General features: G+C 40.2%; 2 protein-coding genes across 2 annotated transcripts in view; both read right to left on the bottom strand.

Moving 5' to 3' along the window:
* LOC140228260 (uncharacterized) overlaps positions 1-23135 on the bottom strand; it is an 83305-nt gene extending 60170 nt beyond the window's left edge. Inside the window, exon 1 of the mRNA XM_072308487.1 lies at positions 22883-23135. Coding sequence (XP_072164588.1) covers positions 22883-22973 — 91 coding nt within the window. The 5' untranslated portion in view covers positions 22974-23135. The remainder of the gene's footprint in view (positions 1-22882) is intronic.
* LOC140228257 (uncharacterized) lies at positions 8258-12312 on the bottom strand. Its single transcript, XM_072308486.1, has 2 exons — positions 10772-12312; positions 8258-8807 (listed from the first exon to the last, which is right to left on the bottom strand). Exon 1 carries the CDS (start codon positions 12040-12042, stop codon positions 10792-10794), a length of 1251 nt encoding a protein of 416 aa, XP_072164587.1. The 5' UTR covers positions 12043-12312; the 3' UTR covers positions 8258-8807; positions 10772-10791.
* Positions 23136-24631: the final 1496 nt, after the last annotated feature.

The raw sequence follows: 24631 nt of genomic DNA, 5'->3' as shown, positions 1-24631 counted from the left end.
ATATGGGTAAAAATATATTTAGCTATGGCGGCCATTTTGAATTTCAAGATGGCTGCCTAAAAAATGTATCAAAGCTATCTACAATATTAGAAAATGGTGTATCAGAATGTCTGACATCACAAACACGCTTTTTGCATCAAATCTGAACCTTCTATGATGCTCACATTATGCAAATTGGGTCAAAATACAGTTTGCTATGGCGGCCATTTTGAAATTCAAAATGGCGACTGAAGACGTGATCGGAAAAAATGGAACCAAAGTTTTTTGGATTCAGCACCCCCAAATTGACCAAGTTAGCTAAAAAAATCAATTTTGGCACGAAAATCTCACGGGGCCCAATATTTCGACATAGTAGACTGTACTAAATACTCAAGACCCTTTATCAAAGTTCTGCACCTTGCAGAATGTACACGTAGATTATATGCATCACAGCTTTCCTGCAAGGAAACTATATAGACAATGCAGACTGTTGCCCTCACCAAAATGCAGACTTCAGAGAGGGCTCGGGATCAGCTTTCTGATATATGATACACAATATTCCACCGACATTGATATTATTCATAACCAGAAGACACTGGATGCTAATGGTAAGGTGACCATAACATCACAAGGCCACAAATTTGGGACTTGGAAGAAAACTTGTGTATGGAGCACAGAACAACACAAAACTAACAAGAGACCCCTCACGTCTGAGCTCACGGTCATGTAAGCAGCACATTTTATTATCATGGCACCCCACCTGAAATAAAAATATTTTAAAAATCTAGAGATATGGGGATTGCTGTAGGTCCCAATATGCAACATCCTCCTAATTTGGGTTATTTGGGTCTTGTCCTACAGACCCCCTAAGGTTGCCGACCACCATTTACACAAACTACGGTTGTATAACCCCCCCCCCCACCCCCCCCCCCCATGATTCTTGCCAAGTTTGGTCAAAATCCAGCCACCATATTTCAAGAACATAAGAATTATTAATTCAGGTACTTGAGTCCCACTGTAAGGTCCCCCTATTGGACACCTTCATCATTTGTGCAAACTACATGTATGATCCCCTCAACCTACACAATGTATTGATCATTCCTGCCAAGTTTGGTCTACATTCACCCATAGTTTTTCTAAAAGAAAATGAATGAGAAAATTTTTGCACAACAGATTATGAATGACTGCATAACCTCACTTGAGTCATTCACATTATTTGTTTGAATTTAATAATAATTATCAAAATACAAGGGCATGTTTTCACGTTTCATCACACAAAGGAAATTGCTGTAAGCCTCTTTACATAGAAATTGCTATTTACTTTTTTCTATAAAAAAATCTAACAAAAAATGACAGCACTACTGTAAAGTCAATAGATCACAACTTAGCATGAAAAAAAAAAGGATTTGCAAATGATTACAGCATTTTAAAACTCATCTGCTTACTGTGCATTTTTATATTTTTCTGTGATGTACATTTGGGAGAAAGGAGGTTTATTGCACCATAGAATGCAACATGGGGTGGTATCTTCTTGTGCAGTATGCAAACGTCACACATACATGTACATGTACACTTGTAGAGAGTTCAGTACCAGCTGCCTACTCACAGAGTATATTGATCGATATAGTATGTTGTACGTACATACGTACTTATGTACTTTTAAAACAGCAAACACTACAGCAAAGATGGAATAGCAATCAAAAATGGTATGTACACTGTACATTGTAATTAGCACATCATCTTTCCACATTCACAAGTTGTGTTATATGAAATAGCCACATTTTATACAGCTCTGGAAAAAATCCTGCATGTACAGGTGAACACAGACAAGCACATATGCATCTAAATTGAAATTGCATGTACACGGGGTGGGGAGACTTGCTTAGAGTACACAGTACAATATGGCTTTTTACACTTGCAAATTTTTGCCTAGTCCCGTACCAACAGTGGGGCTAAGGGGGGGGGGGGGGGGGCCTTAGCCCCATCGTTGGTACCGCACTTTCCGTAGCCCACTTTCTGTTTACACTTGTTTTTACGAAAGTGGGCTTGCCCCATCGATAATCCCGTACTATCTGGCCCTGCAAAATAGCAGGGTTACAGTATATACCAAAAGAAACTTTGCGTTAATCAACATTAACGTTTCATTAACGCAAGCGCTTTCACCTGAATCGTTAGTAAGCAAAGTAACGATCGGGAAAATTAACGTTTGTAGTAACGATGAGTAACGATGAGTAACGATGAGTAATGATCCCTCACGCAAATTAACGATGTTTCGTTAGAATTAACGATAGGTAACGCAAGAACTCACGCGAGATTTTGGTTTTGTAACGAGACCTGGTGAAAGGACGACGTAGCCCATGCCGAGTGTAGCGATTTTATAGCGGAGTCTTTTCGTGAATCGAATCACGATTTCGCGAATTGTTAATTTGCGACCGGCGTCATCAAAAACGCACGCCGGGCCACCAAAAAAGCCGGATGTTTGCCTTTAGTTTTGAAAATGAACAGCGGTAACTATCGGCTCCGTAAGCTGCTAGAATAAATGTCAGATGTTTGCTCTTAATTTTGGAAATGAATAACGGTAATATTCGACTCCGTATTATACAAAAATAAATGTCGGATGTTTGCTTATACTTTTGGAAATGAATAATGGTAAGATTCAGCTCCGTACGGTGCTGAAATTAATGTTAGATATTTGATTTTGCGTTCGGAAATGAATAAGGATAAAATACGGCTCCGGAAGATGCTGAAATAAATGTCAAATGTTTGCTTTGACGGTCGAATATAAATGATAATGATATTCAACTCCGCACGATGATGAAATAAATGCCGGAAATTTACTTTTACGTCGAAAGTAAATAACAATAATATTCAGCTCCGGAAGATGCTAAAGTAAATGTCGAATTATCCCTTTGGCGTTCGGAAATGAATAACAATAATAATCAACTTCGTACAACGATGAGATAAATGTTGGATATTTGCTTTTACTTTCGAAAGTGAATAGCAACAACATTCGGCTCCAGAAGATGCTGAAATAAATGTCAGATGATTGTTTTTACGTTCGGAAGTGAATAACAGTAATATTTTGCTCCATACGATGCTAAATAACTGTCGGATGTTTGCTTTTAAATTTCGAAATGAATAACAGTAACATTTAACTGCGTTTCCTGGTGAAGTTAATGTTTGCTTTGACGTTCGGAAATGAATAACAATAGTATTCAACTCCGTCCGATGATAAATAAATGTCCGATGTTTACTTTTATGTTCAAAAGTAAATAGCAATAACAATCAGCTCCGGAAGATGCGAAAATAAATGTGAATGTTTGCTTCGGCGTTCGGAAATGAATAACAATAGTATTCAACTCAGTACGATGATGAAATAATTGCTGGATGTTCGCTTTTACGTTCGAAAGTAAATGGCAATAACATTCAGCTCTGGAAGATACTAAAATATATGTCGAATGATCCCTTTGACGTTCGGAAATGAATAACAATGATATTCAGCTCCGTACGACAATGAAATGCCGAATGTTCGCTTTTACGTTCGAAAGTAAATAGTGCTCAATAACATTCGGCTTCGGAAGATGCCAAAATAAATGTCAGATGATTGCTTGAACGTTCGGAAGTGAAAAGCAGTAACATTCTGCTCCATAATTAAGATGCTAAAATAAATATCAGACATTTGCTATTTTTTAACATTTTGAAATGAATAACAATAACATTCAGTTGCGTTTGATGTTAAAGTAAATGTCCAATGTCTGCCTTGACTTTTGAATGTGAAAAACAATATAACATTCGGCTCCGTTACGATGCTGAAATATGTCAGATGATTCATTTCACTTTCGAAAGTGGACAGCAGTGACATTCGGCTCCTTCGATCATAAAATAAATGTCGGGTGTTTGCTTTTGAATTTGGAGATGAATAACGGTAATATTCTGCTCCGTACGATGCTAAAATAAGTAACAGATTGTTGCTTGTACGTTTGGAAATGATTAACGGTATCAATCGGCTCATAGATGATAAAATAAAGAGCGGATGTTTGCTTTCACGTTCGGAAATGAATAAGGATGAAATTCAGGTCCGTAAGATGCTAGAATGAATGTCGGTTGCTTGGTTTTACATTTGAAAATGATTAACGGTAACATTCGGCTCCGGAAGGTGTTAAAATACTTGTACTGTAAATGTTGGATGATTGCTTGAATTTCCATCAGAAATAAATGACGGTAATTTTTGGCTCTTTACGATGCTAAAACAAATGTCGGATGTTTACAATGTCTGCAAATGTTCCCACTTTCTCATTTCAAACGTAAATTTTGACCACTTTATAGGTATCAACTTTTATGATAATCTATAAGCCTATTTGCGAAATCGTAGCACTCAGAATAATGGTTTAAGATGACTAAATTTTCTATTCATTTATTTTAGACGTGGGTACCTGTATCACTTCAGTAATACTTGATATTTATTTTTCTGTATAGTAGGACCGGTAGTTTTGCTTGTTTGTTTTTCTTTTCGGGCCACCACAAAATAAAAATCAATCAATAAAAGTTAGTGTGGAGCCCTGGCCTTTTGTGGATAAAGTGTCTTGCTGAAAGGCAAGTATCGGGCTTCGAGAGGATTGAAACCGCGAACCCGTACCATTAAATTGATTTGGATTTTACTTGTATTTGAAGGTCAATTTTTTTTTTCTTTTTTTTTTACGATACAGCTGGGACTACATGCGCATTTATTTACAACAACAGTATAATCGGAAGACGAGCAGAAAGAATGTCAGCACCAGGAGTAATCGCACCGGGCCGAAAGGGGAAAAGGAAAAGTATATCCTGAATCTACCCCCCACATCGACAAGAAGACAAATGAAAAAAAAAAAAGAAAAGAAAAGAAAATGAATGGACCCACATGACGCATAATTTTGGAAAATCTGCGGGATATTCGTTATTTCATTTTGCTGTGTTCAAACTATAGGGCCTACACCAGTATAGCTTTTCGAGTGTGATCTTAATGCGTATGAATGTTCTATGGACTTTAGGTTTATAATGCGAAAGAGAGTTAACTACACAACAATTAACGACATTGATAACGCCAAACAATAGGAAATTTTAGAGTGCAAGAAAAATAAGACGTCCCGGAAGTACGCCAGACATCATAATTGCTTTTTTTGTTCCTTTCTAGCTCCACAGCATCACCTAGGAAAATCAATTTGACCAAGAACAAAAGCGCGTCCCTCTTTTCTTCCTGGGCAATTACCCGGGACCCTTCCCCTGGCCCTAATCCTAACCATAACCCAAACTCCTCACCCTAAACCTAATCCTAATCTTTACTCTAACCTTACCATTAACCAGTATTTAGCGGGGGGAGGGGTAATTGCCCTCTGGGGTTAATTGCCCGGATTAGGTTGCAACACACAACAAAAACCTCTTCCCTAGCCCTACACCTTCCCGATCTCCGTGTGTTGTCAGGTGAAACGACATGTTCAAATACAAGAATAAAACAACAGTAGGTATTGATTGAAACTCGACACCCATTCATGCCAGCCAGGCCAGGCTGAAATGTAACTTCAAAGCACATTCCGACAGCTGGCTGGCAAAACCACATGGCAAAGGAATTTGCGCGCGCGTGTGGATTGCTCAATAAAATTGGGGGGCCTGGGAGCGGGAAAACAAGGGTGATTACTGAAGGGCTTTTTACACTTGTGTTTCTTAACCCCGGACTTTCTCTGACCCAGGACTATCGTTAGTCCCGTACCAATTTTTTCAGCTTTTTACACTCGCCAATTAGTCCCGTACTATCTCTTGTCCGGGGCTAAGGAGAAAACTGACCTTTTTACACTCGTCTTTCTTAGCCCCGGACTTTCCAAACCACATGAATATTCATAATTACGCTGTGTACTGTACACGTACACGCACGCACCGGCAGCACTTGATTACCTCGTTTCTGATTGGTCAGTGAGGGTCGCACTTCGTCTCCGTCGCTTAGCCCAGGATTATTTTTTCGTTCTGTTTACACTCACTTGCTTGGCACCGCAATTGCGGTGCTAACCCCTGCTATTTTGCAGGGCCAGATAGTACCGTACTATCGGTGGGGCTAGCCCACTTTGGCAAAAACGAGTGTAAACAGAAAGTGGGCTAAGGATTTGTAAGATTTGTAAGATTTTATTGACTCTATCGACCCCCTCTCGGGGTATGAGAGTACAAACATATTTACAATATATGAATACAAAAATATAAGTGATAATGTACATGTACGTGTGAAAATAACAGATATAAATAAATATGTTTACAAAACAAGGCGTAAAGGACGTTTAACTACTCTACCACTACGTGTACAAACATTCACATCTACTTTACTTTCTACAAAAATACTGTCTTTCTTCTTTGGTATTGAAGAGAACTGAAACATAATAATTCTGACAAATTTGGCTAGTTTTTTCAAATGGCAAGCATTAGTTGAATTGAATAATTTGGCCATATGTAATGCACTTGGTCTACTGGCCGTCAAGCTACTTGGTAAATACAATAATCTCTCTTTGTTGAAAAAGGGACAAACAAAAATATAATGAAATTCATCCCCTATATCATCGGATGAACAAATAGTACAATGCAATTCATCTGTCAGGCTTGCATCAAACCTGCCCTTATTAACGGGTAATCCATTAGATCTACATCTGAATTTACTTAATGTAATATAATCTTTCTTACACAAGACTTGTAAATACTTCTCTAACATCAAATTATCCTTTTAAAAACATTCTATAATTTGTACAGATTCTATTTGACCATGTTGCTGCTCTCCACTCTTGAATAAACATATCAAAAAGTCTAACTTTTGAGGTGTGTGAAATCCATGCAGCACTAAATCCACCCCCTTGTGCTAACCACACATTCCCTAGCCCTGCATAATAAAAAATATTTGCGATAGATAATAACCATTGTGATTTTGACGGGGAGTGTATGTCTCCTTGTAAATGCAGAAGAAATTTGAAAATGGTACATGAGTGTTTGGTTTCTTTTCCCTTGACTAATCTCAACCAGAATCCAATCATTCGACATTTAATATGGTTCAAAATTACTCCACGTCCAGTTTCACCATAAACCATACAATCAGGAGTACATTTGTTCACAAGCAAAATTTTTCTTAAGAATTTCCTATGGAAAATTTCAATTTGGTCTATGCACTCATAACCCCAGACTTCACAACCATAGAGTAAAACAGGTAAAACAAGATGATCAAATAGGTGGCACTGTGTGTCCACAGAGAGCTGTAACTTTTTAGCCTTGACCAACATGCTATAGAGTGCTTTTCTAGCTTGTGTGACTTGTTTAGAAATTGCCTTTTTAAAACTACCATTATAATTGAATTTAACTCCAAGGTACACAAAGTCATCTACAACCTCGAGTGGATCACCAGCATAAACGAATTCAGGAATTCTTCTAACCTTCCCACGGGAGAAAATAGAAAGATTAAATGAGAACTTACCTGTTTGAAATTTGATCTTTATTTTACGAGGGAGTTGTAGGAAGAGAATACATTGAGAGACCCGCTTTGCGCACGCGCAGTCATTTTTCGAAGCATCAAATGTGGCTGCTGGATATTTGAAAGATTATGGAGAACTTAGCTTCACGTTTGAAACTTTGGGAGGGAGAGGAGGGAATGTATTCTCTTCCTACAACTCCCTCGTAAAATAAAGATCAAATTTCAAACAGGTAAGTTCTCATTTAATCTTTCTATTTTACTTCTGGAGTCTCCGAAAGAGACTACATTGAGATTTTGAAGCCCAGTAGCCATATTTGTAAGAAATATAACAGAAATGACTATGAATTGTCATTTACCAAAACGGTAAATTGTTTACCTTGCCTGGTCATTTTAGTAGAGCAGTTGAAAGACACTTGCTCCCATCCAGCAAAGGTTTTCTGTAGTACTTTCTGAAAGTCTTTTCATTCGTCCAGCCTGCCTTCTCAAGGATAAACGAAACTGGCAAGTCTGCTCTGTGTGCAGCTGACGTCGCAGCTGCTCTTGTTGAGTGAGCCTTATATTTTGAAGTGTCGATTCCTGCCGCTGTCATAACATCTTTGATCCACCTGGAGATGGTTTGTGACGTAACTTTCGCATGGGGTCTGCGAAAACTAATAAAGAGCCGACGCTCTTGGCCTCGAATTTCCTCAGTCCTCCGTATGTAGGCTTTGATGTAGTTGACAACGCACAATCGACGATCTGGAGGGTAGGCTCTCATGCTCAGTGTGTAGCCAGCGTTTCCAGGCCTGTTTTGTTTCAGTAGCTCGCTGAAATGAAATGTAACTGATGATCCCTTGAGTATCATGTTGTCCAAATTCAGGAGCTGCAACGACTGTGCTCTCTGTGTTGAGATGAGAGCCATGAGCATGCATAGCTTTTTGGTGAGATCTTGTAGGCTCAGTGCATTTGCCGGTGACAGCTTTCTGAGATAGCAAAACACAATATTTACATCCCAAGTATCTACATAGCGAGGTCTTGGGGTTCGGAGATGGAAAACTCCCTTCATAAATCTTGATATCAAAATGTTGTTCCCAACTGTAGAGGCACCATCCTCAAGAACTAGGAATGATGCGAGCGCACTTCTTGCTGTGTTGAGTGCATTGTATCCAAGACCTCCTACATGAAAAAGCTCACTAAGAAATTCTAAAACAAACTGAACACTAGAGTGAAGATGGCTTTTCTTCTTACTCTTGCAAAAGTCTTTCCACTTCTTTATGTACACACAATATTGCTTCTGGGTAGAGGCTCTCCAAGAAGCGGCCAAAATGTCCACAATTTCCTTCTTTAGTCCTGTCCTTTCGAAGGGCTGCCGCATAACCTGCAACAGAGAAGATCAATTCGATCATACAAGGGATGTGGTTCATGCGTAACAGGTTGCGTTAATAGGTTCCTACTCCTTGTAATTAGCACTGCTTCACCCTTTAACATCCTTTTCAGCTTAGGAAACCATGCCTGTGTGGGCCAATTTGGCACTACCATTATGCCTTCAGCTCTATCTGTTCTAATTTTTTGAAGACATCTTGGGATGAGACAGAATGGGGGAAAGGCATAGAATTTGAATTCTCCCCAATCCAACGTAAATGCATCTACGGTTTCTGCATTTGGATCTGGCAACCAAGTGACATATCTCTCAAGTTGGTTGTTTAGTCTGGACGCAAAGAGATCAATGTCTGGAAGCCCAAAAACTGAAACTAGTTTGTTAAAGGCTTGCTTGTTAAGCATCCATTCATTTCGGTCACTGAACTTTCTAGACCTGCTGTCTGCCTCAGTGTTCTCACTCCCTGGAAGGTGTGCTGCAGTAACCCAAATATTACGTTCCATGCACCACCTCCAGATGTCTCTAGCTGCACTGTCACAGTCCTTGGACTTAATACCCCCCATGTTATTCAAATAAGCAACTGCTGTTGTGTTGTCTGACCTAAGGAGGACATGAACATCATGTAAAGAAGAGCAAAAGGACTTCAGTCCAAACCCGGCTGCCAATGTCTCCAGGTAATTGATATCATTCTTTCTAGCTCTTTCCATTTCAAGATCGTTCCATCTGCCTCCTGTTTCAATGGACAGATTTGTGGCTCCCCAACCAAGCCCACTAGCGTCTGTACGCAGCTCAAGTGTAGGTCTGTTACGCTTAATTGGTGCACACTCCTCAAAGACATGATTAATCCACCATTTGAGCTCTTCTTTCCCTTCTAATGACAGCTTCATAGGTCTGTCAAAATGGCCTTTGTTAGCTTTAAGGGCGGCAATTTTGTCACGTTCTAAGCATCTGTAGAAAAGAGGGCCATGTTGGACTCCAGGGAAAGTAGCTATTATCTTCCCGATAACATGTGACACCTGCCTGATTGTGGGTCTAGTATTGTCAAGCAAGTCTGAACAGACTGTGATAATGTCCTGCATTTTCTCTTCTGGCAAGGAGATAGTCATATCACCAGTGTGCAGCTTAAACCCTAGGAATGTGAGCTCTTGTTGGGGTTCTAGCATAGATTTCTCCTCATGGACTACGAAACCTAGCTCAGACAGGAGATTTGTGGTTGCACGTACAGCCTCCTTTGTTTGTTCTATTGACTCTCCGATAATGAGAGTATCATCAAGGTAGCCTAATACTATGTGCCCCATTTCTCTCAGTGTAGCGAAAACAGGTTTCATGAGCTTGGTGAAAAGTCTGGGCGCTGTGCTGAGCCCATTTGGTAGGACTTTGAACCTGTAAAATTTCCCTTGCCATGGAAATTTCAAGAATTTTCTGTGTTCAGTGTCAATTGGAATGGAGTAGTAAGCATCTCGGAGGTCGACTGAGGCTAGGAAATCTCCTGGGGAGATTAAAAGGGCAGCTGTATGAATGTTATCCATTTTGAAGTGTTGTACGCTCACACACTTGTTCAAATCTGTCAAATCAAGTATTAGTCGAACACCCCCATTTTTCTTGGGTCGTGTGAAAATGTTTGAGAGAAATTCTCCTTCTTCATGACCACATTCTTCGATAACATTCTTAGTCAGTAAGCTTGCGATCTCTCTGTCAATACAAGCTGAATTGTGCTGGTTTGGTTTGTATTGAATGAAGGGCTTATCCCTCCTAGGGGGCATACATGCTTCTTCAAATTCAATTTTGTAACCCCTGATTGCTGCCAAAATAAATGGATCAGCTGTGATTTGGCACCATCGCCTGTAAAAAAGCCTCACTCGACCTCCGACTGCCACTGGAGCTTTCTTTGGAATACATTGCACACACGTACAAATACATTGGGGAATGCAGGTATGATCATGATGTGAATCGAAACTACCTACCTCTTTGGGTATGCTGGTAGTTATTTCTTGCACTGCATTGGAGGCCTGTGCTGTGGAGCCTGTTGTGGGGGGCGGCTCGCTGTGCGGGGTGGTGGCTGCTTGCTGTGACCCCACTGTGGGCGCTGACCTAAAAAAGGCCTGCTACTACCGCCGGCTGTTGGTCTGTGTGTTGAGGCAGCTGAACTTGCAGTCCAGCCAGCACTTCTGTATTGTCGCTTGGAGAAAGCTGCTCCCCTGTACGGGTGGTACGTACTAGACTGTGGCCGCGAAATTGGGTTTCTCATCACCCCTGATGCAGCTTTCTGCTCCTCTTTGAGATCTTTCATTCTCTTTCCCAATTCATCCCCGAATAGGAATTTAGTGACGGGAGTGGAAGGTTTGCAAAGATGAGAGTAAGTGGCTGCCATGTCCGGCTTGATAAGTTCTTTCCTCAACGAATTGAGTTCAAAATTGGCATTGCACAGCAACGCCAATGCGTCCTGCTGTGTGTCGGTCAGCCGAGGTGATGGGAAGGACTGTATTAGCGCGCTCAGGCCCTTCGTCAGCGACTTCTGCACACGCTGTAACTTGGCATCTCTACTGCGTGTGTGTTGCGGTAGGTTATCCCAGATCGGGCCGTTCACCTTCGGTGTAGCGAGGTAAACACAGTTGCTCGGGGCTGGATACTTAGATGCCGTCTCTTCCAACACTTTTTCTTCTAGAGGGTGGCTTATGAGGTAAGTAGTAGAGCTGGCTAAGTCCTCGTCTACCGGTAGCCCTGTATCACCCGGCTTGGCAAATTTTGCTGCGAGAACGGGAATTTCTAGCACGTCTGCCGCGTCTGACGCAAATTCGCCTTCTTCTCTGTTGGCTTCGCCCGTGTCACGCACGTGCGGCTCCCCGCACTGTTGAAAATCAGTTTCCATAGGAATTTCACACTGTCCGGCGCTGTGCGCCTCATCGTACGCCACAAAATGGCGCGATGCCGGTTTCGGCGGCGTGGAGTTTACACTGGGCAGCGCGTCGACCACTTTACTCAGAAGACTTTCCAGTCTCGATAGTCTGTCCTCGACATCCGAGGATTTTTCGGCCGTCTTTGGGCCCTGCTTCGCTTGCGGCACTTTACCCGCCATGTTAGTACCGGAAACCGTGACCGACTTAACTAGTTTCTTTTTCGGCTTGACTTGTTTGCCTGTCGGAGGGGAACGTTCTTCGCAAACAACGTTGGTGTTTGCCACTGCGCCGGGCTTAGCCGGATGATGCAGCTGTTCTTGGGGCTGTTGTACCTCCATCACCGTAGCCACCGCGTGACTTTCGTGGAATGAGGCCGCTAGAAAAGGCTGTGCTTGCCGCCTTGCTAAGCACCGAATAATCGTTGTACGATATAGGAAGATAGCGGAATCTAAATTCCACTAACTGCTGGTTTCTAGAACCGTTAGTACCGCGAAATGCGAAAAAAGATCAGAATTTTCGACTGCGATAAGGGAACTGCGTTCGAATACTCGTGCGTAGAAAAGCGATATGACTGCGCGTGCGCAAAGCGGGTCTCTCAATGTAGTCTCTTTCGGAGACTCCAGAAGTAAAATAACAATTTTAGCCCCACCGATAGTCCGGGGCTAAGCAAAAATTTACAAGTGTAAAAAGCCCTTGAGTAGTCTGTGAGTTATCAAGGAGCTTCAAACACCCTACCACGCCCAGCAAATCTGCGTGCTACTTCTCAAAAATTTGAAGGAACTTTGTCTCTGATCTGTTGAGTTGTTTTTGCTGAATATCAGGAGCTTTTCATGCCTGACGTTCAAATGGATGGTTGCCAAACATTTCATAATCTATAAATCTCTCAGTAATTTATTTTAGGCTGTTGATGCTGCCGTAAAAACATAAGAAATTTTATAGGAACTAGTCAGGATAAAGACAAAAAAAAAAAGATCTCCGCACAAAACAAATACAAGTATCTTTTATTGTCATTGGTAGTCAAATTTGTGTTATACAGATACATTGTATGATTAAAGCAATAGGTATAGTATTAACTATTGTATTACACGTAGTAGCACTTTCATGGTAAGTTTGACGTTTTAACAATCGCAGGAGAGTTTTTTTTTTTTTTTTAAGGAGTGCAACCATTTCTAAACGTGAAGGCATGTTAAATGAAAGGAGAAAAAAAGAATCAACGTTTGTAATCCTGGGTCTTCGACTTGAGCTATCTTTAATTAAACATTCCTTCTCTGTTCATCTCCAAGACCCCAGACTGTTCATGACCTCCGAGAATGCGCCAGTACGCGCGGTTTCTTCTGTTGATTGGTCTCTCTCTCTCTCCACCCCTCCCCATTCCCCACTCTGGCACCTTGGCATCGTGGGATTTTTCATGTTTCTGGGTAAACTTTCATGTGAAGCGTGCCTCCTATCAAGTCACCACTTGACTCACCTGCTGGCAGTGTAATAATGCGAGCAGAAAGTGGTAGACATTTTCTTCTGCTGCAGCTACTTTTACTGCCGAAATACTCGGCTTTGTCACCACACACTACCACCAGTTATTCGGCGAGACACACGTTGTGTATTGGAATATAAATGGACTTTTGCACCTTCCTGAATTGAGTAAGTGTCTGACAGTTGTTGAAATCATGACATCGCTAACGTTAGACAGTCGGTGTTAGTTTTAGGCTTGCGTATGCGTGATTTCATGATCATGGGTTCAATGTTCGATGGAATATGTTGGCTGTGGCGTGGGGAAAAATGTGGCTTTGAAATTTTTGCTTGCCCGATTCCATTGACTGCGCCCATGAGTACAAATTTGACGACCATGACAATACGACATTGCCATGGGAGTTCTGCTCAACTACAAAATCTTTTCGGTATTTGATATCGCTATTTAAATGCCTTCTGCCGGCAGGAAATTGTCCGTAGTAAATATTACGAACGACAGTTACTTACCGAGGCATCTCCGAGTCTCGCAATTTCCGAGATTTCTTGCCAGTCCACATGACAAGTCCGCTAACGCAAGATCTAAAAATTAACGCACAGTAACGATCTGTAACGCACAGTAACGATCTGTAACGATCTGTAACGATCATTCACGCACGGTGATCGTTAATTTTGTAACGCAGTACCGATCGGCGCTTGCGTTACACGTAAATTTAACGCAAAGTTTCTTTTGGTATATACTGTAGAATGCAACATGGGGTGGTATCTTCTTGTGCAGTATGCAAACGTCACACATACAACATGTACATGTACACTTGTAGAGAGTTCAGTACCAGCTGCCTACTCACAGAGTATATTGATCGATATAGTATGTTGTACATGTACATGTACTTTTAAAACAGCAAACACAGCAAAGATGGAATAGCAATCAAAATTGGTATACGTGTACATTGTAATAAGCACATCATCTTTTCACATTCACAAGTTGTGTTATATGTAATAGCCACATTTTATACAGCTCTGGAGAAAATCCTACACGTACAGGTGAACACAGACAAGCACACATGCATCTAAATTGAAATTGCATACATGGGGTGGGGGAGACTTGTTTAGAGTACACGATAGGCCCGTTCACACACAAGGGAAAAAGTGCGATTTAAAAATTGATTTTCTTATCGCGATCAAAATTTCGAAATTTTTTCCAGTGTGGACAGAAAAATCTCACTAATTACCGAGATCCTTATCGCGATCCAACTCCCACTATTAGTGCAATTTTTCAGAATAATCACGATTATTTTGCCAAGCGTTGTGTGTGTGAGCGCGATCGAGATTCGGAAATCGGTATTTTTCATAGCGTGTGCGAAACTCTATTGGGACTGCGGGGTCAGTCTTCGGTCATGCAAGTTTCGCGCATGCGCAATTTGGCCACTGATCGTTCTTTCCTTGCTGCGAAGTGCGATTTTTCCCTGTGTATGAACGGTCAAAAAAAAAAAATCGAAATTTGGATCGCGATTGAAATTTCGATTTTCGTTGTTTGTGAACGGGCCTAGTATAGGGCTTTTTACACTTGCAAATTTTTGCTTAGTCCCGTACCAACAGTGGGGCTAAGGGGGGCCTCAGCCCCACCGTTGGTACCGGACTTTCCTTAGCCCACTTTCTGTTTACACTTGTTTTTGCGAAAGTGGGCTAGCCCCACCGATAATCCCGTACTATCTGGCCCTGCAAAATAGCAGGGTTAGCACCACAATTGCGGTGCTAACCCCGCAATTTGCGGTGCCAAGCAAGCGAGTGTAAACTGAACAAAAAAGTAATCCGGGGCTAAGCGACGGAGACGAAGTCTGACCCCCCATTGACCAATCAGAAACGAGGTAATCAAGTGCTGCCGGTGCGTGCGTGTACTTGTACAGTGCACAGTGTAATCATGAATATTCATGTGGTTTGGAAAGTACCGGGCTAAGAAATATAAGTGTAAAAAGGTCAGTTTTCTCCTTAGCCCAGGACAAGAGCTTAGTACGGGATTTATTGGCGAGTGTAAAAAGCTGAAAAAATTAGTACGGGACTAACGATAGTCCTGGGTCAGAGAAATTACGGGGTTACGAAACACAAGTGTAAAAAGGGCTAAAGAGAGAATGTGATCGCCAAAGGAGCAAGACATTGTACAATGTACGCCTACAGTACCAAGCAGTAAATCATAACTCTGTCTGCTCCGAAGAAACGAAACAAACAAATCCTACAAACAAAATAAAACTATATATATAAAATGGCATATATCCTTTGGGGGATGGTTTCGTAGTACAAAAATCAAACACCACTCTAGCTCCTACCTATTTTCCAAGAATTTATCAACTTTCAAGTAGTTGTTCTGGTTATCACTCTCATTTTATTGGCGCTGCCTGACTTGTCCCATGTTCTAGTTATTCCCCAGTGGTGAGGCGAAGGGCATCAAGGCCATTTTGCAAGTGAGATTGATTTTTTTGTTTTCCTATCTTGGAGCCTGCAGAGGGCAAAGAGGGAACTTGCAGGGAAGAGCTTTTATTTGATTAAGAAATACAGCAGACCTGATGAATTGATGAAGACGCACACAGCCTTGCAGACATCATGGGTACTGTCTACCCATTCCAGGATTCTCTGTATCGTACCCTTACAGCAGATAAATTATGAAGTTCATGCCTCTGGCACGACCATCGACAATTTCTCCTTCTCCTATATACAGTATGTGTCTAATGGAAAAGGGATGGGGGGGGGGGGGCTTGACAATTGATACCATGATGTGTATTGCATCCCAAGAGAGTCTACCACTGTATTGTGAAGACTAAGAAGTGTTTTTCTCATCATAAAAAATGGACAAACTGGTTACCTACTGGTCCGACAGACAGGTTGGAGTAATGGACCAGTAAAAAAAAAATGATAATAATAAAATAAAACTAGAAATGTCGCTAAGGCGACTGGTATGCCTCCGCCATAATGCACGATTCTCCTAATACATGTAGGTCTATAGTAGATGTAGACAATGTGTGATTACATTTTCACAAAATTGGCAAAATATTAAAATGACAAGTTTGTCACAAATGTGTTGAATGTTCATCTTCCTTGACCTAGGTTTAATTGGATGAATAGGAGAGCAAGTACTTGGGGACTTAAGGACTTTAACTTGACTTTGACCCATTCATAGTTTATGCATTGAGTAATTTTCAAGGTACAGTTGAACCTCTCGTATCCGGACAAGTCGGGACCGGGGCTCATCCGGATAAGGGATTTGGCCGGATACGGGAGACTCAATGCTTTATACATGTACATAATTATACATACACATGTACTGATGTAGCCCATTGTAGTACCACATGTAGTAATGTGTATACTGCAACCTTTTCATTGTTACATTTGGGGATGTTTGGGGATGTTGAAATGTCTGGAGGTACGGAATTTGGAAGGAAATTTGATGTAATGTATGTTAATCATGTTGGAAGTAATATGTAATTCATGTGTGTTTGGGGAGGAGTTGTCAAGGAGTTGGGAATCCCCCTTTCCTCCCGTAATTATTTAAAAAAAAAATCACGGCGAGATTGCGTCCGTATAATAGAGAGATCCGGATAAAGGGAGGCCGGATAAGAGAGGTTCAACTGTATGGAGAAAAAGTGCAATTTCTATAATGAAAAGTTCATTGTTACCATTTTCATCTGGCCTTTGACCCTAAAATTCATAGGATAATCACTGTCAGGCAGAACATGCATAAATACTAGTAAGTTTCAAGATAACTTGAGCCACTTCTGAGATACGGAGGAAAAAGTTAGTTCAGCACTTTCCCTTGATCTTTGACCTTTTGACCTTTGAGGCAAACAAAAAAAAAGAAGAAAAATGAAAGCTTCCAGAAAATCTCTATTAGGTTATACATGCATACACCAAGTGTAAAAAAAGAAAGAAGATAATCCTGCTGGCATTGCATAAATATGAGGGAAATAGTAAAATTTTGAAGTGTTACCCTTGACCTTTGACCCCTGACCTTTGACCCATGAACTCTAAATTCATTAGATATTCACTGCCAGTCAGTACATGTATATATACTATGTTCCATGAAGATACCTTGAACAATTTCCAAGATACAGAGAAAAAAAGTTAAGTTTTAATATTTTTACTTGACCTTTTGACCTTTGACCTTTGACCTTCGACCTCATGACCCCAAACTTTTACCAAAGAATCTTAATTGGGTAATACATGTATACACCAAGTTTCAAGAAAATATCTTCAGGCATTGCATAGATATGGTGGAAATAGTAAAATTTTACGTTTTTGACCTTGACCTTTGACCTTGAGCATGTGCACCCAAAAGTTGATAGGCACAACTTCACCCCCTAATACACATACATGCCAAGTTTCATTAGGATACCTCAAAAGGTTTTTTAGTTACGCTGTCCACAAAATTCATTACGGACGGAAGGACGGGCGGACGGACAACCCGAAAACATAATGCCTCCGGCACCACTTCGTGGCGGAGGCATAAAAATGGGTTAGTGTGTTGCCCTGCCTTAACTTTGACATTTCTTTCTTTTCTGGACTTCCAGACTGTATCTGTCATCTGTACCACAAAAATTGGTTCAAGTTACATTTCCATTAATAATGCCCCTCCTCCCTTCTTGGAAATGACAAAATGGTTTAGTTACATACAGATGCATGACAGCTTAATTATGAAAGCTTTATTATGGCAGGAAGGTGTTACACAGGTACATGTAGATGGAGTGACAACTTTTCATACAACTTTTTATAGTCCATGCAAATGTTTGCTGGGGTTCTGAAGCGTTGAAATGTACAGTGTAACATCTCTCAATACTCTGACGTCATGCTCAGTGTGCTCTAGCTCCAAGAGGAAATTTGGAGACGAAGAAAAAAAGTTTCCCATTTCATTGAAGCTGTACATCGATGTATACATACTTCAACATGGAATTTTAACTGAAATACAAGGATTTGTTCAGAACAGTTAAGAAAAGAATTGAAAGTTACACACCATTTCTGTTTTCCTAGACATGTTCAAATTGAAATGAAATGAAAATTAAAGACTTAATTTTTCCATGATGCCGACATTTGCACATGTACTGTAACCTTCCATTGTTTTAATCTGGCATATTTGATCAAACACTTCAAATACATAACTCCGCTAAAGCGTGTTCCAGCATGTTTTCTACGTTTTTATGTTTAAAGTATAAATTTTTACACTGCATTTTGATTTAGTTTGTACTACTGCCTTTATTACCAGTGGTATACATTCATTGTTGCCAAAACCCTTGAAAGAGAGAGCAAACTTTAGCAAAGAGGGGTCTTTTCTGCTACAAGAGCACTCATCCTGATCACTGATGGAGGAGAAAGGTGAACCAGAAAGGAAGAAGAAGTTTGGAAAATCGAGGAAATAAGAGAAAGAAGTGACAAAGACATGTGATACTATTTCAAATGATGTATCACAAAATGAAGGGAGAGAAAATGAAGTCGGTAAACAGTTGAGAATGAAGAAATATTCCGTATGCGCCATATATTTCGAAAGTCTAGATTTTTGCGAATCAGGAATTCCCAATGATTTCGCGAGTGGTTAAATTCGCAATCGTGGAGTCTAATTGTACTGAATGGAGAAATGTACACCCACACGTGTGCGTCACATCCACATTGGGATCAGAGTCAATATTTTCATGTGTCTCTAATTTCGCAAAACTCATGAAAATGAAAACGTCGCGAAATATTAGGCGTATACAGTACTCTGTCAAGGAGCAATACCCTCTGTTTTAACTCTTTGGTGGCCTACACGTACGTTCATAGAAGTTTATCCTAAGAAGTCCCTTGACCCGTTACAGCGTAATACTGTGCTTATCTGAGTGAGGATATTACAACAATGCCTGAAATTCCAGTAACAAACAATTCACACTCAAAATATTGCTGCATTGTTCTTAAAGAGCAGGCTGGCCAAGGAAAGGTGATCATGCATTACTTTGTGCTTTGTTGATCAGAAGAATTGGGTTAGGGAGGGGACAGTGAGTGTCAGGCTGGTGAGATCTCGTGATCCCATCATCACTAAATATCTGCAGTTGTTATGACAAAAAGTTCATTGAATGAGGCAAGGGCAGTCAGTGAAATGCATGACAAGCATCATGATATTGAACATGCTTGCTGTGTTGACTAATACACTGTAATTATTGCAGTGTTCCCGACAACCTCATCCTGGAGAAAAAAAAATGGAACAAGTCAGCGTGAGTGACGACAATTTTATGGGGGAGTGCAATACAATGTACATGTACAAGGTACCCTAGGGAGGTGGAAAAATCTCTTTCCATCTCTCTATGAGTATCATGTACAGTATACAGTGTGTGCCACAGGCGAAGCCGGAGGATTATATGCAAATGCAATCAAGCCATAAATGCAAATATTCATTCTTGATTTTAATCAACATATTAACAGAGTATTCCTTATCACATTTTGCAGCTAATTTTACTCTTATCAAAAAATCCTGTAAGACGTAAAAGTGCTAAATATTTCCAGGGATATGCAACACTCAATGTTTTGGCTACACCACTAGTATAAAACAAACCAACTCATATGCATACAACGCATACAACTTGTACAACCATTGTTGTACATGTACATGTACAAGAGTACATGTACATGTAAAGATTAAAGGCATAATTTACCATTTGCAGATGAAAGCATTAGTGCTTTAAAATAGTTTTAAAATGTGAGTTAGGGATAGAAACAACCACTGTCAAAATTTGAATCCGTATAATCGATGTTAAGTGTTGTTAAATACACAAAATGTTAACAATAGTTATAATAAAAATGTTTCCAGACTAAACCGTATACAGTTACGGTTTACTGAGAAAAACCCTGATATCTCCTTATATTTTAGGTTTTATTGCAAATATTTCATATGGTAGGATGTTTTATGATACAACAGACCTACACATATGCATCAAATGTGATATCTTGAACATTTTTGAAATCACTGCTCCCAAAGGTAAACTGGACCTTTAACTCACGTACATTAGATTCTCTTTCCATGCATGGAGTTATACAAAATGTGAAATTTCGCATATTTTCAGAAATCAGTTTTTGACCAGTCCTGATGAATATTCAAATGAGCGGGTTGATGTCATACCCTTACAATTTTTCATGTATGTTATATGAAGTTCGGAAAAATTGTTATACAGCTGTATGTACAGTAGCTAGTGTACAAGTAAAAGCATGTCCTCATACATACAAATGTACGTTGTATATCAGAGCTAACATTTGTTCTTCTTATTTTGGGTAGTTTTAAGGCAAGTTTTGTATTCATACAGCTGAAATGTGTTATTTTGTCATTTCTGTACATGGAAATGAAGAAATTGTGAGAGCATGACATCATCAACAAGTGCTCATATGAATATTCGTAAGGACTGGTCAAGAAATGTTTTCTGAAAAAATTTGAAATTTCAAAATGTCATATTTTCCTATTTCTTATTCGATTTAGTCATATTTGTATCGTTCTGTACAGAACATTTCTCTTTCTTTTGAAGCATAGGGTGAATTTCCTCTTTAACCACTGTCCCTATGGACATGCTGGGTGAGATACTCACCCTCCTCAATTGTGTCTAATTCAGTCATAGATAGGCAAATTTAAACTCAACATCATCATAAAATCAACATCCGATAAATACTGTGCGCTCACCAGCTGTTTTAAATATCTAAGATTTGGGTGGGATTTTCATGGCAACAATATAATATATTGATGTACTTTTGTTGACTTTTGTGTCCATGAAGATACATTGTATCTCAAATAAAATTCCGGAAACAAAAATTGCACCAAAATTACAGGATATCCTTAATACAATGTATATAGCTTTAGTCTCAATCACTTGTATAAGTTTGAACCGAATCGGGTATTGGGAAGCGTTGACAAGAGATGCAGTTCACAGACTGCACAAGAACACAAACACACACACACAAATGCATTTCTCAACCAACTTCTTTCAACTGGCTACGACAATCATTGCACATTGATTTTTAGCTCTCGGGTTGAGTGTCATCATACATGTCATCATACATGTCATTAGTGCTAAAGTCAGAAGATTTTAGGGATCATATAAATTACATGTAGAGCCCAAACTCGGCCTACTTTACACCAAACAGCATGGGGTAAACTTGGCATGAACAGCCCTGCCCCTAGATCTAGACCCTTCACCAGGCAACCGAACAAGAGGCAGATATATCAGTTTATTCTTTTCTTTGATTCAGTGTGGACTGAAGTGTGAAAATGCATACACTGCACTGCCACACTTGGCGCCGCTGCATCATTTCTTGCACTCAGAGTCAGATAACTATTAGAATAGATACACAGCCCTGTCGCTGTATGGGGTAGCACCCATTCAGACAGAGTAAATTAAGAGTTTCTAGTAACGTGTTATTAACTGATAGTAGAGCTATTACAGTGTTAGAGTCTACCAACCGACACTCCATGTTGTTGGACAGAGCCGGGCAACCGGGAGTGCGAGTGCCGTACTTAACACAGCATAGTCTCTATGCAACATTGTGCAATACATTTCTGATAGATCCTAGACTGCAATAGACCTTATGCATATGACGTCACACGGTCTTACTAACTGAAGGGCGCCCTCCCTCAGAGGGCAAGCGATGCGTTGCTAGAGCGTGCTTTTACACGCGAGGCAATGGGCATTTACACACAACATCGGTGTTTCTTTTACTGTCTTTTCTATTGCATGTAATCTACAGCCCTAGATCGGGAAATTCAAGCTTGTATAGCAAAATCGACATTTGATGTATGCATTGCACTCACCAGGTTAATGATATATCCAACATTTTGGCACAATTTTCATGAAAAAAGATGCAACTACCAGCGGTCGTAACAGCTCATCAACCTACGAATCCGTTAGCCAATCACATGCGAGGTAGATTTCTACGTGTTTTTTACTAAAACACGTACCTCGCATGTGATTGGCTAATGAAATTCAAAATGGCGACACACATTCAGCGAACGGCGATGTTGCGCTATGGATACAAATTTCTGCGATATAACCTATGAATTCTGTAGTTACTGTGAGTATTTCGATTGCACAATGTGAGAAAATTACCCAAATATTGCTGCATAATGTGTCATGTCATGTCAAACTTGTTTGATGGTAAAAAAAACCTGCCACTAGCCTGGGGACTGGCGGCGAGTGAGGCGATCGCCGCTAGCGCGCATAGGAAAAGCACATAACTAGCTGCACGCCTCTGCGATGTCAAGGACTTCGCTTGCCCTCTAAGATGGCGTCGCGAGAGGTTGTCAAGCGAGTGATGACGTCAATGCATAAGGTCTATAGATACAGAGTTAGGACCTACGTGTATATGTTTAGAACACGTCGTCTATCTAACATTAGTAACAATGTTACACTTACCAAGTTCAGGTCTAACTTAACGTTAGACTACTGACATCTAAACTCATAACTGTTAGAGACAATTAAATTTACAATTGAATTTAATACATAGGCTATTGTCTATTTATCATATTCATAGACTGAAGTTGGACCTTGTAGAGATTCTAAATTAGAAACCATCTATTGCAAAATCAGAAGTAACAAAGGATTCTCGGCTTCTCTGCATAAACAGTGAATAAGGACAGTACAAATTGCGGGGGAAAAATACATGAAACAATGACCTAGACATGCGAGAGGGCAAGAACGAACGACGTTTACTCTCGATCATTACCTTCTGCAATAACTTCATCGACGGTCACTTGGAGTCGCCCAACAGTGTACGATCGTCCGACTAAGGACGAAAACTTCTTCTGTTTCTTCATGGCTAATCCTGATCTCTAATACCTCTGTCACTCATTGATAAGTCCATGTAATACGCAAGAAATCAATTTTCACTTCAAGAGCATTTCTGGTTTGTGCAGGTGACGTAATTAATTAATTTCATTGTCGAACGTCCTTTCTCTTCGAGGCCTTTTCTGAGTTCACAATGGTGCATGCACGCAGATATCCCAATGGCAATGCAGGCTTGTGTGTGCCGCGCCGCCGTATCGTAGTAGTAGATGGTGTGCTAGCCAGCCAAAGCCACACAAAACAACACTGTGCAAGGCAAATGGTAAAGTACACTCATCTATCATCAAGGTCCACGCACGCGATCACGATCTCCAGCGCTCATCGCACGCATACCACGGTTGTATGAGACTTGCGAGATCGAGAATAGAGCCAGCCAAAAACGGGTTGGCGAGGCGTGTACTGTGATAGCATGGCCGGGATGAAGAGCGCGATGGCCCTTGCGCGCAATTCGGTACATAGTACCACCATAGGGGTAAAAGGCCAAAGATGATAGAGCGCCGCGCTCTATCATCTTTGGTAAAGCCACACACACTCACCCTGACACACGAGGCTGACAGGAGGTGTGACGTGTAAGATCTTTAGGATCATTGGACCTTTATGGAGCACCCGCCCATGTTTTAGACACGATTATCATCTTTCAGTATGTGTAATAAATTGTAATGTTAGGCAACCCATAGCCCAAAGAGAAGTCAGTTGTATCTAAATTTTATATATTTTCCAAATCAGTGAAATTAACCGTACTTTCTGTCACGGTTGCTATTATTATTATTACTATTATTTATAGTGCGCTTTTCCGTTGCTACCAGTGACAAACACGATCCAGTTTATTTAGGCCTATGGCTGCACGTCATGATAAATGTCAAAATGAAGACGTATGCAGGGGTTGAAATAAAAAAAAACAACAACAACAAATCGATATTGCGCAGTTTTGTTTTGTTTTTCTGTTTTAGACACTCTTAACATAGCAAAAGAACTACTAGCTCTTTGATGTAGCCGACAGGGTAAAATGAGTCTAATCTTGAAGCTGCATAGTCTCCATATCTGAAAAGAGAAGTAATCTTGAAGCTGCATAGTCTCCATATCTGAAAAGAGAATATTCTTTTTTATTTCTTTTTTTTTGTTGCCATGAATAAAAGAAAGCCTACATCAAGTATAGGCCTATCCTCTTACATCGGGATGAGGCAAACTTCATGACAACGTACATCAGCATCTTTTTAGTATCATTAAAGAATGATAATGATAAGAATAGTAAATAATTGTAATAATAGAAAAAAATAACAATAAACGATTATGAACCTCAGAAGAATTGTAGACCCCTACTCCTTTTAGCAATTACTGGAGTATACAAGAAAATATTCCTACTCTTTCCACTAGTTCAAGTTCAAGTTCATATTTATTCGTTTTTTCCACAATATACAAACATAAATCTCACTTTCTTAAGTGACAAAAACAATGCATACAATTGTACAGAGAAGGCAACAATAATAGGAAAAACAAAACTAACAGTAGCGATACATTGCAATAGGTGCTAAGATAACGAAAGTGAAATGGTTTTCAATATATGCATTGTGTGAAAAAAACGGAGGGACCCACTAAAAAGACAAAGCTTGTAGAGTGTGGGCCCCCACTA

Source organism: Diadema setosum, chromosome 5 (assembly GCF_964275005.1).
Source record: "Diadema setosum chromosome 5, eeDiaSeto1, whole genome shotgun sequence".
NCBI lineage: Eukaryota > Metazoa > Echinodermata > Echinoidea > Diadematoida > Diadematidae > Diadema > Diadema setosum.
This window is presented reverse-complemented; position numbering and strand designations above follow the sequence as displayed.

Bases quoted from the DNA above. Each gene is read 5' to 3' on its own strand.
- LOC140228257 (XM_072308486.1), bottom strand. From the start codon at position 12,042: ATGGAGGTACAACAGCCCCAAGAACAGCTGCATCATCCGGCTAAGCCC.